At 34.8% G+C, this 15,045-nt stretch overlaps 1 protein-coding gene across 1 annotated transcript; it reads right to left on the minus strand.

The window, feature by feature from the left end:
* Positions 1-867: 867 nt before the first annotated feature.
* LOC133307462 (tubulin-folding cofactor D) lies at positions 868-14,811 on the minus strand. Its single transcript, XM_061507971.1, has 17 exons — positions 14,511-14,811; positions 13,601-14,148; positions 13,120-13,222; positions 12,275-12,451; positions 11,416-11,601; positions 8,916-9,032; positions 8,651-8,755; positions 8,034-8,204; positions 7,722-7,937; positions 6,110-6,308; positions 4,548-4,753; positions 4,201-4,425; positions 3,540-4,118; positions 3,189-3,458; positions 2,216-2,260; positions 1,639-1,824; positions 868-1,287 (listed from the first exon to the last, which is right to left on the minus strand). The coding sequence occupies exons 1-17, from the start codon at positions 14,688-14,690 to the stop codon at positions 997-999; spliced, it is 3,804 nt and encodes a 1,267-aa protein (XP_061363955.1). The 5' UTR covers positions 14,691-14,811; the 3' UTR covers positions 868-996.
* Positions 14,812-15,045: the final 234 nt, after the last annotated feature.

Consider the following 15,045-nt stretch of genomic DNA (forward strand, 5'->3'; position numbering starts at 1 on the left):
GAGATAGACCAAGCTTATAAAATTTAAAAATTACATGGCACTTTATTCAACTACTTTATTTTAATGTATGATATTTTTTTCACTTATTGTTTGTATAGTAGAAGATTCTCTGCATTTTCTTTGAAGACAAAATGATACAGTTCGTAAGAACACGCCAGGCTGACAAAATTTCTTAGAAATTTCGCAGGTCATAGTTTGTACTGCGTAAACTGTGCTCATATTAACCATAGAAGCTCAAAAAATATAAAAAAATAAAAACGAAAAGAAAATTCAGAGTAATATTAGATAAGTAAACCTATTTTATATGAAAATATGGATAACTACAACATTTCCCTTCTTAGATTTATTATTAAATTAACGAAAAATCACATTATCACCGTTTGAAACGCATTTATATACAACCCAGTAAATTTATTAAACCCCAGACAGTCCTTTAAACAATGTGGCTGTACTTTTTTTTTTAGAAATATCTCAATCGGTTCATCACTTCGTAACTAATCCAATTCGGGACGAGTCCAGGATTAAGGCTTTAAACCCCTCCTAAAGATGGTACTAGAGAAATTCAAACACATGCTCTCACCCCACCTGCTTAGCTCCTATACGCTAACTGAGCTACCACCATTTGGTGGTAGCTGTACTTTCTAAATCATATAATAACCGACAACTAAGAAATTTCCGGAAAAGCTCAGGCCATGAACGTACTTTCTAAACTGAATACTGATAATATCATATAGTAATTTGGAATGTAAATGAATTGAGTGGGGACGGTTATTCTCCCCCATAGATAAGTGTTGATTACATATATAAAAAACAACTCACAGAAACCAACTCTTTACGTTCATTTCTTTCATCTTTACTTCAGCTCCATTTTCTTTCTTTCGGCTTAAAAAAAGGTTTTATAGTTAATCCAGTAAATTCATAACATCCTTTGGGGACATGAGTATGACTCGAAATTGACTAATGCGTATGAAAATTTCATATCAACACTAACAAAAATCAGAACCCAGATGACTCAACTAATGAGGAATATGATGCATTTTCATCCAAGTCTTTAGGCTTCTTACTGCTAGGTTTTGTTGATGCTCCATCACTATTCTTGCCAAGTGGCTCCACCTCCAAACCTACAGTCTCATACAATTCTAATCTTTGGTGTTTTGCTAAATCCATGTCCCCATCCCAGCAAGTCTCAGAAATAATTTCAAGTGCTTTCTCAATCTTGTCTTCAGCCACAAGATTCCCATTTTGCAGAAGGACAAGGTAGACTTGTTCGGCTGAAGCTTTTCGAATCTGGTTAACAACAACAGAGAAAATATATTAAAATTAAATATGAGAAGCCACAAAGCAAAAGAGGACAAGCTTGGAGCAGTGATAAAGTTGTTTCTTTGTGACTGAATGGTTATGCCGAAAAACAACCTCTTTAAAAATATGCAAGGATAAGGCTGTGTATAAGGATTACTCTCATCCCTACCCTTGCTAGTCTAGATTTAATGGAGAATGGTTTTTTTATGAGAAGCCACAAAGCAAGCAACAAAAGTAAATTGTGAACAAGAGCCTATCTATTTCGCAAGTGATTGCTTTTGAGGGAAAAACAAGATGCCCAAATTGAGAATCTCATACGGATGAATATTTGAAAATCACCTTAGGGTACCGATGACCAAGAAAAGTAAGAAGTTGAGAAAAGGCCCTCATATTGATTGGTTCCGGTATTGAAGCTACATAACCAAGTATTGCAATACCAGCATACAACTTAGAGAAGTCTTTTGATCCCTTCAATTCAATTGCAAGAGAATCCAAAACAGCAACACAAAAAGTTGGAGTATGAGCCTGAAAATATAATTTATTAATCAAACGTGTTCTCACCAAACATTTACAAGAGCACATAAACATAATATCAATAAATAGAAATTAAAACTTCCTACATCAAATATTTTTTAAACAGTAAAAATGGCACATACGGTTTATGAGTTGGCAGATGACATGGGAATTAGTTACAAAGGATGTACAAATGACAACCCAAAATAGAAAGCATGAAAAGAATATAAGGAAAAACGAAGGGCAGAATAGGGGGACCAAATATCTCTTGCCGACAAACCAATATATAGGATTGCTTGCCACAAAACCAATGCAGAAATAGACAATGTGAAGAACAGGAGTAATAATTAGAGGACCTACTAACCGGAAAGATGAAAAATAAAGAACAGAAAAGCAGACTAACCTCCATATTAAGGAATATCTTCTTGCCGAACAGAATCTCAATGGTCTGGATTACAGAATAAGTTCATCAATATATCAGAGATTTACAGATAATACTCAGGGAAAATTGATTTGTGTATAGATTTACATTTCATAACAGAGGAGGCACGCAACAAGTATTATATACATTACAAAAAGAAAACAAGCTAAACTTTTATATGAAATAATTTTAAGGATTGAAGTTAATAAGGGCGCTGACCGGGATTCTCTATGCTGGATACGTATAAATGGCTAGGAATTCTTAGAATGGAAATACTTCAACTCCAACCCATGGCTCAGTCTTACCTTGTAGCTAAGTGAATATAGTAAATATTTGGTTCTTACAGGTAATCATTATGTTATATCCCAAGGTACATCAAACTGTTTTTGTTGCGTAGACTGAAGCCTCTAGGTTTTGAGACTACTAGAGTAGTATAGTGTGTTGAACATGCTGGTCTAGACCTGTACGAGTTGTACTTCCCTAGTACTGCATCTGATTTATTAGATTAAATAAATATGCACTTGAAACCTAACTAAAATCAAGATAGTGTATTCCATTATAAAGCAACCTCCTCCTCTTTCATATTCTCTCTTTCTTTCTCTTTGCCTTTTCTATAGATTTCTACATGGAATTGAGACTTGACTATCCGGGTCCTTCCACGGTAAAAAAGAAAAAAGAAATCCCTGCTCAAGACTTTATTACCAGTCATGCTATTATGCCTGTGAGTTGCAGCAAAGGATGATGGCAACTCAGGGAGTTGCGGATGGCCATAGAGGTTCAACCGAGGGATTTGCAGGCTGAGCTATTGATTTTGAGCTTGGAACCAGCACCCTTTTTACATAGAGAAATTATCTTTACCCCCAAGAAAGGAAAAAAGGAATAACAGAACCAATTTTTTTGAAAGTTCAGTTAAACGAAGCAAGAATAATTAAGCTTTGCTTATGAAAGTTAATACCTTTAAAGTGGGTATGATAACTCTGTCACATTTCTTGTACTGTTGGAGAACCCACAGGATGTCCACAGATAGCATGTACTCCCTGGACGTTCTTGTATTAGGGTCTTCAGATTGAACCCCCTCTAGATACTCTAACAGTGCCAAGAGTGATACCCTCTTCAAAGAATCTTGCAACCCACCAATAGATATAACTAAACCTGATAGCACATCTCTGCTATAACAACCAAATTGAAGTAACTGTACAAAGCGAGGGTAAGAATAGGAAGGAACCTGCAATAAAACAGTATTTACTCTCAATAAAAAAAATCTATGCTACCCACCTCAAGAATTGATGAAAGATCTAAGACTTACAGCCCATTTAGCATCTGCTTCCTTAGGAATGATTTCTTCTAACTTTCCTCGGAAAGGTATATATGGAATATAAATCGTCTCGTGGTACAAAATTCTGTAGAGAACATTTGCTGCTGCTTCTCTCAGCTTATCCATCTTCTCCACGGCTTGCTTACAAATTCTTCCGACTAAATTGGTAGCAAGATTTTCATCGAATAGTAAAAGCTCTTGGTTTTTCTTAACCATGTTATCAGTCAAAGGCTGCACTGCAGATTCAGTTTCATTTCCATCTGATCTTTCAGACAAAAAAACTGACTTGTCGTCTATCGTACAGAGCATGTACGTACATTTTTCAAGGCCATCTAACGCAGCCTCACGAACCCAAGAACCTACATCACCTCTGTTATCAACAGAATAATCATCAAGAGCTTTAAATAAACTCATCATCACCTCATTCTTTATCAGAAAAAATAGAGAAAAGTCGTTCTCAATGAGAGATGTAGCAGTATCTTCTCTTCCATTAATTAATGTTTCACATACTGATATGAGTCCTTTGACAGCATTTACTCGTGCTTCGGCATCTCTGTCTTCAGGGTTTTCCTGCACATAGGAAAACAATTGTATAACACAATCATTGAACCCAAGAGAGTAATATTATAGCATTTGCAACTGCACGAAGCACCTCAATTGTACAACAGCCACAAAGCTTCAAAAGCACATTTCTCCACTGACTGGTCAATAACTCAGATGGCAAAACACCTATTGCCAATGCAGATCCTCTCCTTACAGCTACATTTGGATCAGTCAACATATTGAGGTACTTCACTGCCACATCACTTGTACCTTTATTATCTGAAGCATGTAAGTATGCACAGACAAAGTGTTTCAGGCCTTTAACAGCAGCATTCTGTATATCAAATGAAGCTTTTGCTTGTCAGATATATAATACCCAACAAAAATTGCATGTGCTGACGACATTAACCAAAAATTAAATGATAATACAAATTGCTGGAATCAAAGGGATAAAACCTGTATCTGAGAATTAGGATGTCTCAAATTCTCATTAAGAGTATCAAGTAAGCTTCTCTTTATCTTTTCTGATAACGCCACTTTAGATACAGAGATACATTCAATAAATCGAGAAACAGCTGCACGCATTATCTCTCCCCCCTTTCCACGATAAAGCCGTGCTTTCTCAATAGCAGGAACAACGCCAGCAAGACTTTTCTGTTTATCTGTCAATGACAATATCAAAATTTTCACAGTTCAGCTAACATCATTAATATTCTAAACTAATTACCTTCAATAAAGAGATCTTTAACCATGACCATTAGTTAGCCAGTCAGACTTGACAAAACAAAACATACTATATATTGATCCTCAATCACAATGCCATGTACCTAATCCCTCAGTCCAAGACGTTTATTCATATTCTTCTCATGTTAAGGAATAGGTCAAATTATTCCAGCAATTTTATTTTTGCAGGTCTCTTCCTGAAAGTATTTTGTTTGAAATAAATAATATTCTCCTTCAATCTCATATAAGTAAGAAAGCATAAGAAAATAAAAAACAGCCTGGTCTGCAATAAATTTGCATAGTTCAGTAGTCATGAAATTCACTTAAAACTCAGATGGGAAATCGGCAGCTTTACAAATCATCATTTAAAGTTATGAGAGTCTGAAAATATTGGAATCACTATTCTAAACAGTTAAGATCCAAGTTTCTGTATCTATATACATAAGATCAGACAAAAATTACAAGTGTGTATTAGAGTAAGGGCTCTGGATGGGTTTTTAATGCCTAGCTTTTTTTAAAGGGACTTTTTTAAAAAGTAAAAAAAATAGTTTGCATTTGTATGTAGTACGTGAAAAACACTTTTTAACTAAAAAAAATGTTTGGATGTTAAAATTAAAGAGCACTTTTTATGTATAAAATGATTAAAAAGGACATGTGAAAACAAATCATGGAAGCAAGATTTGGTGGTGGTTGCAGTGGTGGGGTTGGTTGACGTTAGAGTTGGAGTAAATATGGATTTTGAGAAAAATATGTAGCTTTTGACTTCTGTTTCTTTTAGAAACCAGAAATTTTAGTTTAAAAAAAAAGAGCAGGATTTTGACATTTTTTGTGAGTTTTGCTTTGTTTAAAAGCTAACATCCAAACACTCATTTATAGCAAGAAGTACTTTTTTTTAAAACGGGCTCTAAGCCTAGCCCACAGTCCAATAGTTCAATAACACATGCACAACAAAGACAATTTTTAAATAAGAACATATGTCTGGCCCAGGAATATTATTGTATCTATATAAAGTGGTTTTTCAAAGTTCCAACAGCTAAAGAAACAATTTAATTTCATACCAAAATAATGCAACTGTAATAGGTTGCACTACATGGAAATAATCTATTCAATTTCAAAGAACACATTTAAATTATGGACCGGGCATGCAGACTTGTATAACATTAACATAAAGAAGATAACAATTGAATAACAACTGCCTCCTTTTCCTTCTTTGTTTTTATGGTCTTGATAGATTAAACCTATTTCACTTCCATTACTAACAGCATAATCAAAGGTCGCCAGAAGAAAGTATCAACCTGAGGGAAGAGGATAATTGCATTGGTGTAAAGCTAAAACAAGTTCCCCAGTTGCCAATGTTGCACCATGGCGCATGCACAAATCAGATGAAAGAGTACAGGGAATTAACTTCTCCATGACAGTGCTTGCAAAATACTGAGGGTCATATTTTACAAGAAAAGAAAGGGCCTCAGCAGCAAGTTCTCGCAAGCTTTTATCCTGAAGATGCAATTTCCGAGTAACTTCTCTCAAAAAATATCAAGAAAATTGAGCAACAGGAAGCAACAAGAAGAATAAACGTAAACTGTTAATAAATGACAGAATATGAACAAAGTTATGCCAAAAAATATACACAGCGACAATGCATAATAAGACTAAGAGGGAATTAAAAATTAAAAGGTTAGACCATCCTCTTTAGTCACATCTATAAAATAGCTAATATGTACATACGGAATAACTCCTTTTTTCATTCCTTGAAAGATTTTTTTTTATTTAAATTAAGAAACAATAAAACCGCAATCTTATTCTTTTTTGTTCTCTTATGAAGCTTTGTTTTCTCTTTATTTTAATTTATTTTCCTTTTAATTGTTTAATGCTATTTTTTTAATAGATAATGAATATATTTTTTAAAGTTTTAATTTTATCTTTTTTTTCTCAATCTTTTCTCGTACTTTTCATTTGGGTTCATCTGTCATCGGCCTCAACTAGTTTCGGATAAAGGTGTTGTTGATGTTGAAACAATAAAACCACAACGAAAAATTCCTATTGTATGACTCCTGAATAGAAGAAAGTTTCATCTGTTGTCATATTAGTAACCAAAAATCATGTACATAGTGGGAAAAAACCTCTGCCACCTCTCTCTTCTGTGCATAATTTCCCTACAAAATTTTTAATTCTTGTTGAAATCACAGGAATTTAGGTATAGAGGGAGAAAAAAGGAATAAAGACTGAACAATATTATGTAATGATGTGATATGAAGTGATACTAAAGACAAAATAATAACCCCTATTTTTTATTTTATTTTTAATATTCCAATCGAACACATGCTTTCACCCCTACCTGCTCAGTTCCTTGCGTCAACTGAGCTACCATCATTTGGTTTATAGTAACCCCTATTTATATTAATAGTAGTCTCATAAAATAAGGAAACAAAACTTGAAATATAAAGAAATATGGAAATCAATCCTACGAGATCATCTAAGATACTCTAAACTATTTTAAGATATAATCATAATGTTATTAAATATTATGTTGGGTTTGTGCAATTTTATAAGTAATTTCTTAGATATTCTAATAATTCTATTGAACGTCCATAAATCAGGCTAGAGTGATATATGGCCTTGACTTGGAAAGTAAACCATAAATCCATAATAGAAGGGCAATTAGGGTCAACACACCAACCACTTCGCATTAAACTCCGACTAACAAGAGGGTGAGGGCGATCCATGTACACAGTCTTATTCTTGCATATTTGCAAAGAGACTGTTTCCCGGATTCAAATCAGTAACCTTTCAGTCACATAGGAGCAGTTTTACCACTACTCCGGCTCGCCCTCTTCAATCAGGGTCAACATGTGAGCAGAAAATTTGGAAGCTAAGAGAGAGAGAGAGAGACATTTAATTAGAGCATACCCAGTGACAAATTTTTCTATCCAGCAGGTCATCCACAAATGGAAAAAGATATCCTTCATACTGAGCAATGGAAACAGCAACATGAAGATAAGAATTTACTCGTGAAGAAAGTGAAAAATAATCTGCAGTATTCACAATGTCAATGCCATGCGGATAATTCCCTTGTCTTCCAACATTCTCCTGAAAAGCAGCTGCTGCTGCTCTTCTGCAGTTAACCTAAGTATCAAAGGTTAGTTAGCCATTTTATTTACATGGACTGAATCATTCTAAAACAAGGTCATGTCATGAGAAGGGTATAAAAGATATAAGGACCTCACGGTCATAGCATGCCACTGTTAGGAGGTGTGGGGCAAGCTCTTCTAAGATATTCCTCATATCTGTGTGATAATATGCACGTCCAAATGCCCAACATACATATGCAGCAGCATCTCGTACATGAGATCCAACACTGTGCGGACCTCTTCGAACATCATAATGTAGAGCCTGATAAAAAAAATTTGCTTATTATTTCCATCATTACAAAGCATGTATCTCTCAAACAAGGGCTCCACCTCCACGTGAGTTTGCATTTAGAAGAAAACAACAATGAAATTAAATACTTGGCGAAATGGCAAGAAATACAGAAAAAATATTCTCATCAATGTTAAATATATGCAGCAAAGAATAGGTCTAGTTATATCAAAACAATAATTAGAAGTCTTTATAAGGTCAACTAGGAGATGAAGACTACCAACCATAAATCATATTGCCAAGGAAGGATGCCTTAAGCTTCATATGCATTATAAAATGGGGATAGTGCACCTTTGAGTAAGGGAATAATTATCTTTTCTACAGTCCAAGATTCAGTTCATTTTTATCTTCTCCCTTTTCTTTGTCATAATCATATGAAAAAGACTATTAATTGTAATTTCATCAATTGTAAACACCACCTTCACAACAACAGGAACAACTTTGGGAAGACTAGCAGGTAAGAGCAAGCCTCTCCGAGCAAGTTCAGCCAAAGCTAAGCACCCTCCATGCCATGAACCATCACCCTGAAAAAAGCGTTTCATGTGAGCTACAACAGTGGAATCAGACAAATATTTAACATATTAAAACTCATGCAATACCTATATAAACATAGGTGAATGTAAATTGAACTAGTAAATTATTGTGGTCAGGAACATAAGCAAACAAAACTTTTAAGTACCATACCTCACCAGGTGAAAACAGCTCCAAAACAGATGATAAAACCTCCTCCAAAAACGAAGATGTCAAATGCGAAGTTATGCGCCCAATACCTTTTGCTGCAGACCAACGGACAACAGTATCCTACAATCCAATACCAACATTAATTTGGTAATCAAAGTGATAAAAAATATTTGAGAGAGAAACAGAGACAGAGACAGTCTACAATAGGATGAAGAAAATATGATCAGCTTAAGTAGCTCTATGTGAATTCATGTGATGTTTAAACAACAGTATCTCATGGGTGATGGCATGTTTTTTATCAGCACAATTGACAATTCACTTAATCAAGGGTGATAAATTAGGGAATTGATTCTAGATGATTGATCACTGTTAGCTGGGAGTCTAATTGATTAACAATGGGACTACAGCGTTCTCTTTCAAGTATAAAGAAAGGTGTGGGCTCAAGGTAATGTGTGCTTCAAAACTCACAGACCTTCTATATTCCTCTCTATCTAAGTCAGTCATACCCTTATTTTCATTTCACCGTCTAGTATTTCTGAACATGAAGGAAAAAAATAAGAAGAGAACTAAATCGATGAAGTAAAGTCCATATCAAGCTTATCATCCACAAAGTTTTCTCCTATTTTCAGAATTCAGACAAAAGTACTTAAATGCACTGATCTAAAAGCTTGATCTGTTAAGCAAGAGATGAATTGAATTTGCAACAACTCCAGTACTTTCTCATGTGAAAGTCGATTAGGTTTTTGACATTGACAAAGTACATGCTCAGAACTATTTGTAAGTTGTATTGAAACAAAACAATTATTTAAATTGAGATATAATTATAAGGCAGGATCAGTAAGGTTCAAACTATGTCTACTAGGCTCTAGTATTATGTCAAAGAACCTCTCATCCTAAGAGATTATACTGTCAAGCAAGAGCCCTAGAATTATTTTGTTAGAGCAACGCTATTTCACCCTATAACTAACTAATACTACAGTCTACAATGCAAATCATACATGACATGTTTCAGGATCCAAGGAAACCAGTATGAAAACAGAGCGCATCAGTAATATAAATGACTACAATACAGCACAATTCAGGGGTAGTTTGTTTAGTCATTTGATAGACTTTTCCATTCTGTTGACTGAAACACAGGCATCTGTCCAATATCAAAGTAATATTTAAGCTCCTTTACATTCATCAGCATTCCTCCAGTTCTGTTTGTGGGACTGATTGCATCTTAAATTGCACAGATAAGTGTATTATCAGAAATATTTCACATCTTGTGGAAGTTCATATGAAACGTCAACAATATTTGTTTTATATATGCCATTAAAAGAACTATTTCATGACTTACGACAAATAAACAATGTCATCAGAATTATTACAACTTTCAAATTCAATAGCTCACAAGGCTCCTTTATACAAACTGTCATGAACCGATTGTCCTAAAATCTTAAATTATAAGGTGAAGGCACATGAATAGTTTTATATAATATCTCTAAGATGCCCCCTCACATAAGAAAACTTTGGGCTTGAAGCATGGACAATGCACAAGCCCATCTACCTTGTGCTAAGATTCAATTTTTTATTAGAAAAATGGGGGCGACAAAGATAAAACTACCATTTGATCATATCAAACTGTCCCAAAAGCTTAAGCTATTAAGTGAAGACAAATGAATAGTTTTATATTATATCTCTCACAAGCTGCTTTCACTCAAGAGCCATTTAGGCTTGAAACGTGGACAATGCACAAATTCACCTACTTTATACTAAAATTCAAGTTTTTACTGAAATAATGAGGGTAGCGGGATCTAACTCTAGACCATTTGTCACAAAGGCTCTGATACCATATCATGAACAAATTGTCTGCAAAGTTTAAGCTTAAGATGTTAGGTGAAGACACATAAGTGATTTTATATTACATCTCTTAACACGACCCTTCACATATAAGCCCTTTAGGCTTAAAGCGTGGATAATGTCCAAGCCCACCTACCTTATGATGGAATTCAAGCTTTTATTAGAAAAATACAGGCGGCAAGGATTGAACGACCATTTGGACATACAAGCTCTGATATCATGTCATGAACAAACTGTCCCAAAAGCTTAGCTATTAAGTGAAAACACATGAATGATTTTATATTGCATCTCTAAAACACCTCCTCATGCAAGGGCCCATTAGGCTTGAAGCACAGACAATGCATAGACCCACCTTCATTATGCTGAAATTCAACTATTTATTGGAAGAATGCCGGCAGCAAGAATGTAGAGGCTCTGATACCATGTCATGAATAAAATGTCCTTAAAACTTAAATTGTTAGATAAAGACACGTGAATAATTTTATATTACATCTCTTATACAAACCGTTAACAAAGATATCAAGTCATCTATTTCCTTTCAGATGTATTATCATTGACATGCATTTAGACATAATTTTATACTTTTTATCACCTGACCTAAGCAACTTAGCACAAAGGTGAAACAAAAATTCACTATAAGAATCTCACCCTTTAGACATACCATATCCCTCAAACCAGATAACAACATCTCAATAATCTCTTCAACATTTTCTGGAACATCCATATCCTCATCTTCGGCCCCATCTGCAATTTCGTTTGAGTAGGAGAAGTTGTCATTCACAGCCAAATTGGACTGATCAATTTTACTGGATGTATTCAAAGAAACATTTAGTTTGGTGGTTCTTCCCTGCATGATAGGCATACAATCATCAAGGCAAGAAAATGGTGACAGACATGAAGTTTCTACAGTTGCTTATGATAAGTCAAAAACTAATATACAACCGTACTTACTAAAAAAACCTGCTAAAATGCTAAGATATCTGTTACCCAGTATCTAGGAACACTGACGAGTACCAAATGCTGGACTACAAATTTATGATGCCGATACAGTTAGCATTGATCAAGGGATCAAACAACTTAATTCTAAGAAGTTGAAATTTAAAACTTAGTTCAACTAAGTTGACTTGGGTCTGTAACATGATAAAAATTATTTCATTCATAGTAGCTTAAATTTTCAAGAGGCTAATTATGTAGCATGATACCATAGCCAAATTGCCTAAGGGATCTTTGAGTTCAACTCTTCATATTTCCATTATCAATAATGGCACCAATTTCATCCATCCAGACCTGTATCCAGTTCTTGACTTGCATGAGGAGCATTTGTTGTTTTGTCAGCATAACATGCATTTCTGGATAATGCATATAACTATAGTTAATTAGTTCCTGTGACCTTATATGCCAGCTAAAAGTAAAAATAAACAAAATACGGATAAGAATGCTTGCAATTAGACAAAAACAAAGGTGTATTCCAACATTCAAGATAGAAGATCCCATCAAACTTATATTAGAGAAAAGCTAACCGTATAACGCCATGAGGGCAAACGATGAGGAAGGGCAATAAGCCCAATCCGTTGGGTTAACTTCATCAGATACTTGCGGAGCAAAGGACTTCGAGCTGCATTTGGGGACTTGTACAATATCGAAGTGTCATTCCAAACAATAGGAGTTACATCAAGCAAGAGATTCCGACTACCAACCTGCTTATGTTATAACAGTTAGAATCATCAAAGGTAATAGACAGTTTTTGGTTATGACTGCTTGGATTAACAGTTAAAAACAAAGCTAAGCATACTAGCTTGTCTCCTCAAGTAAGCTGGGGCATTCGTTCAATTTAAATTATGACATTTGCCCAAACTACTCCAAACAAAGTTTGAAAGCTTCAAACGGGAGAAATATCTAGGAGATCCAAAAAGTCGAAATTGAAAGGTTGATGTGCATCACAACCATGGAGAATTTATCACCGGCATGACTCATCAATGGGATAGAAGAAATCACTATTGATACTGCTCCGATACCATGTTGATATTATAGGGTTTGGGTAAGGAAGGAAAAAAGGAGAGAATAGAGACTCAGATTACTAACCCAATAATCCTATTTATACTAATACTAGACTCTTAATCCTAAGTAAACAGGGAACAAACAACTTCCTAAAAATAAGATAAAATCCCTAAGAATAAGATAAGGTTTCTAACAACACAAGATTGCTAAAAATAAAGTAACACAATTAACCCTAAAATACCATAAATTATCCTAACCTATTATCCAACATTCCCTCCCTCTAAAATATTTTGTAGAGATTCTAACATAAATAAGAGAAAAAAACAATTGCATCACAAGGCATAAATGAAAAAATTCAAAACCAAACCTTGAAAATAGCAGCCAGTGCTTCAACGGCACCAAGTAATTGGAAATGATGGAGTAAATCTTCAGTTACAGTGGACATGACCTCATGTGTCCACTCAACAAAGCTGAAGCAATTAGAAAAGTCAGTTTACGCAGAAACAGTAGGGTGATTCAGTTTTTAGCATGATCATTAGTCAAACAAAAGCATCTATAAAGCACATATGCAGTCATGAATACAGGCCCAAACATGTCTGAAGTGAGAAGAATAATTGTTGTGAACTAGTGACAATTAAAATGTAGACATTTCTAAGCGATTTTCTTATATTTGTAAACATGAGCCAGAAAACAGAGAATTAATTAATGATTTGAGCTAAGCTTTAATTGAAATGAAAAATATCTTTACAACCATGATGCCACAACATGAGATGACACAAATATTTAAGGCAAGCAGCGAAAAAGCTAAGCTAACATTAAATATGCTATAAAAGAACAATTAAATAAACCTTGTAAAGGCTTTTGGCATATCAGGACGAGTAAGTAGCCTTGAGAGGACTAGTCCAGCCATAGTACGCATGGGACCAGCAGTTGAGAGGTAATCCTTACAGAACCCTATTATTCTCAACACAAGAGGGGCGAGCTCAAACTCAGTGGAACTGTCATTGTTGGCAATACTGGTGTCAACAGTGGAGATGTCAAAAGGAACCAATACAAGTATATAAAGCCACAGTAGCATCACACATTTAGCTTCCATCTCTCCTGTGCTTTCCTCCCTCAATGATGTCACTGAATTTGCTTGATGACACTTCTCTAAGAGGGATACAGCAAGTTCCAGATCAGAAACTTGATGTGGAAAGAATTTAATCACAGATTTGTATCCACAAACCGTGACTAATGAGTAGATAATGATACAAATTGGCTTGATTATTTCAAGAATTTCATCTGAAGCTACCCCAAGTTCAATTGTTCTTGAACGAATGATGTACATCAGTGGGGAAACTATACTTTCCAGGTACGGTTCTAGAAGTTGACCCTGCTCTTGATACTTGTCCATCTGCATATAAGGAAGAAATTACAACTCTCACAAGAAGCAAAATTGCATAACATTTTACACTGCATTGTCAATAGTTATATTTTTTAAGTAGATTACCATCCAATATGAGTCTGAAATAAGTTTCCAAAGCTATATAAGTTATGGTACATAAAGTACTCTTTAGTGTCATAAAATTTATAACTTGAAATCAGTAAAAAAAAAAAGGGAATGCAACAGCAAACTGAAGGAGTTAAGTCAATTACAAGTGAGTCATATTTCTAACCCACAAACCCAGAAAGCTTAATCCACAAAGTCCATCACTTTTCAACAAAAATAACACATAATTAATATGATTAAATAATAGAAAATTTCGGGGGAAGTACAATGGATCTGATTTTGTGAACAGAGGAAGGATTAGAGACACGAGCATCGGAAACGATGTCGTCGAGCAGTGACTTAACGAGCTTCCATTCTTGGAGGAAGTACTTGTGCAGCACCAAATCTTTAGAACCGTACTCATCATCCATCACAGCCTCCAAAGAGATCTTTTCATTCGGTTCCATTACCCTTGGAACTGTGTAGTATATAGGAAATGGGTCAATGGTATTTTGGCGGGATCTTCAAGACAAGTTCCGGTTTTTATCTGAGAAAAAAAGTACCCATTATGCTCACCGTCACAATTAGCTTCCCTCGCAGTCTCAAGTTCCAATTTCGAGTGAAGAAGAAATGAACCCGGTCTCGCTTGTACTGTGTACAAATACATGAACCAATAAAAAAATGAACGAGATTTTTTTTTTTTTTTTAAAAAGATATATTTACAAATTTTTTTTTTTACAAATTACACTAATTATGACAGTCATACTTCAATTAAGATCAAGAGTATATGATCAATCATAGTAAAAAAAAATTAAAACGGAT

This window comes from Gastrolobium bilobum, unplaced genomic scaffold, assembly GCF_033153095.1.
Source record: "Gastrolobium bilobum isolate Gb01-03AN ecotype WA unplaced genomic scaffold, APGP_CSIRO_Gbil_v1 utg2836, whole genome shotgun sequence".
Lineage (NCBI taxonomy): Eukaryota > Viridiplantae > Streptophyta > Magnoliopsida > Fabales > Fabaceae > Gastrolobium > Gastrolobium bilobum.

Excerpts from the sequence above, each read along its gene's own strand:
- LOC133307462 (XM_061507971.1), bottom strand. The coding sequence starts at position 14,690 with ATGGAACCGAATGAAAAGATCTCTTTGGAGGCTGTGATGGATGATGAG. Across the intron at positions 14,149-14,510 it reads TTCACAAAATCAGATCCATT|ATGGACAAGTATCAAGAGCA; the intron begins GTACTTCCCCCG and ends CCTTATATGCAG. Across the intron at positions 12,452-13,119 it reads CACTGGCTGCTATTTTCAAG|GTTGGTAGTCGGAATCTCTT; the intron begins GTTTGGTTTTGA and ends TAACATAAGCAG.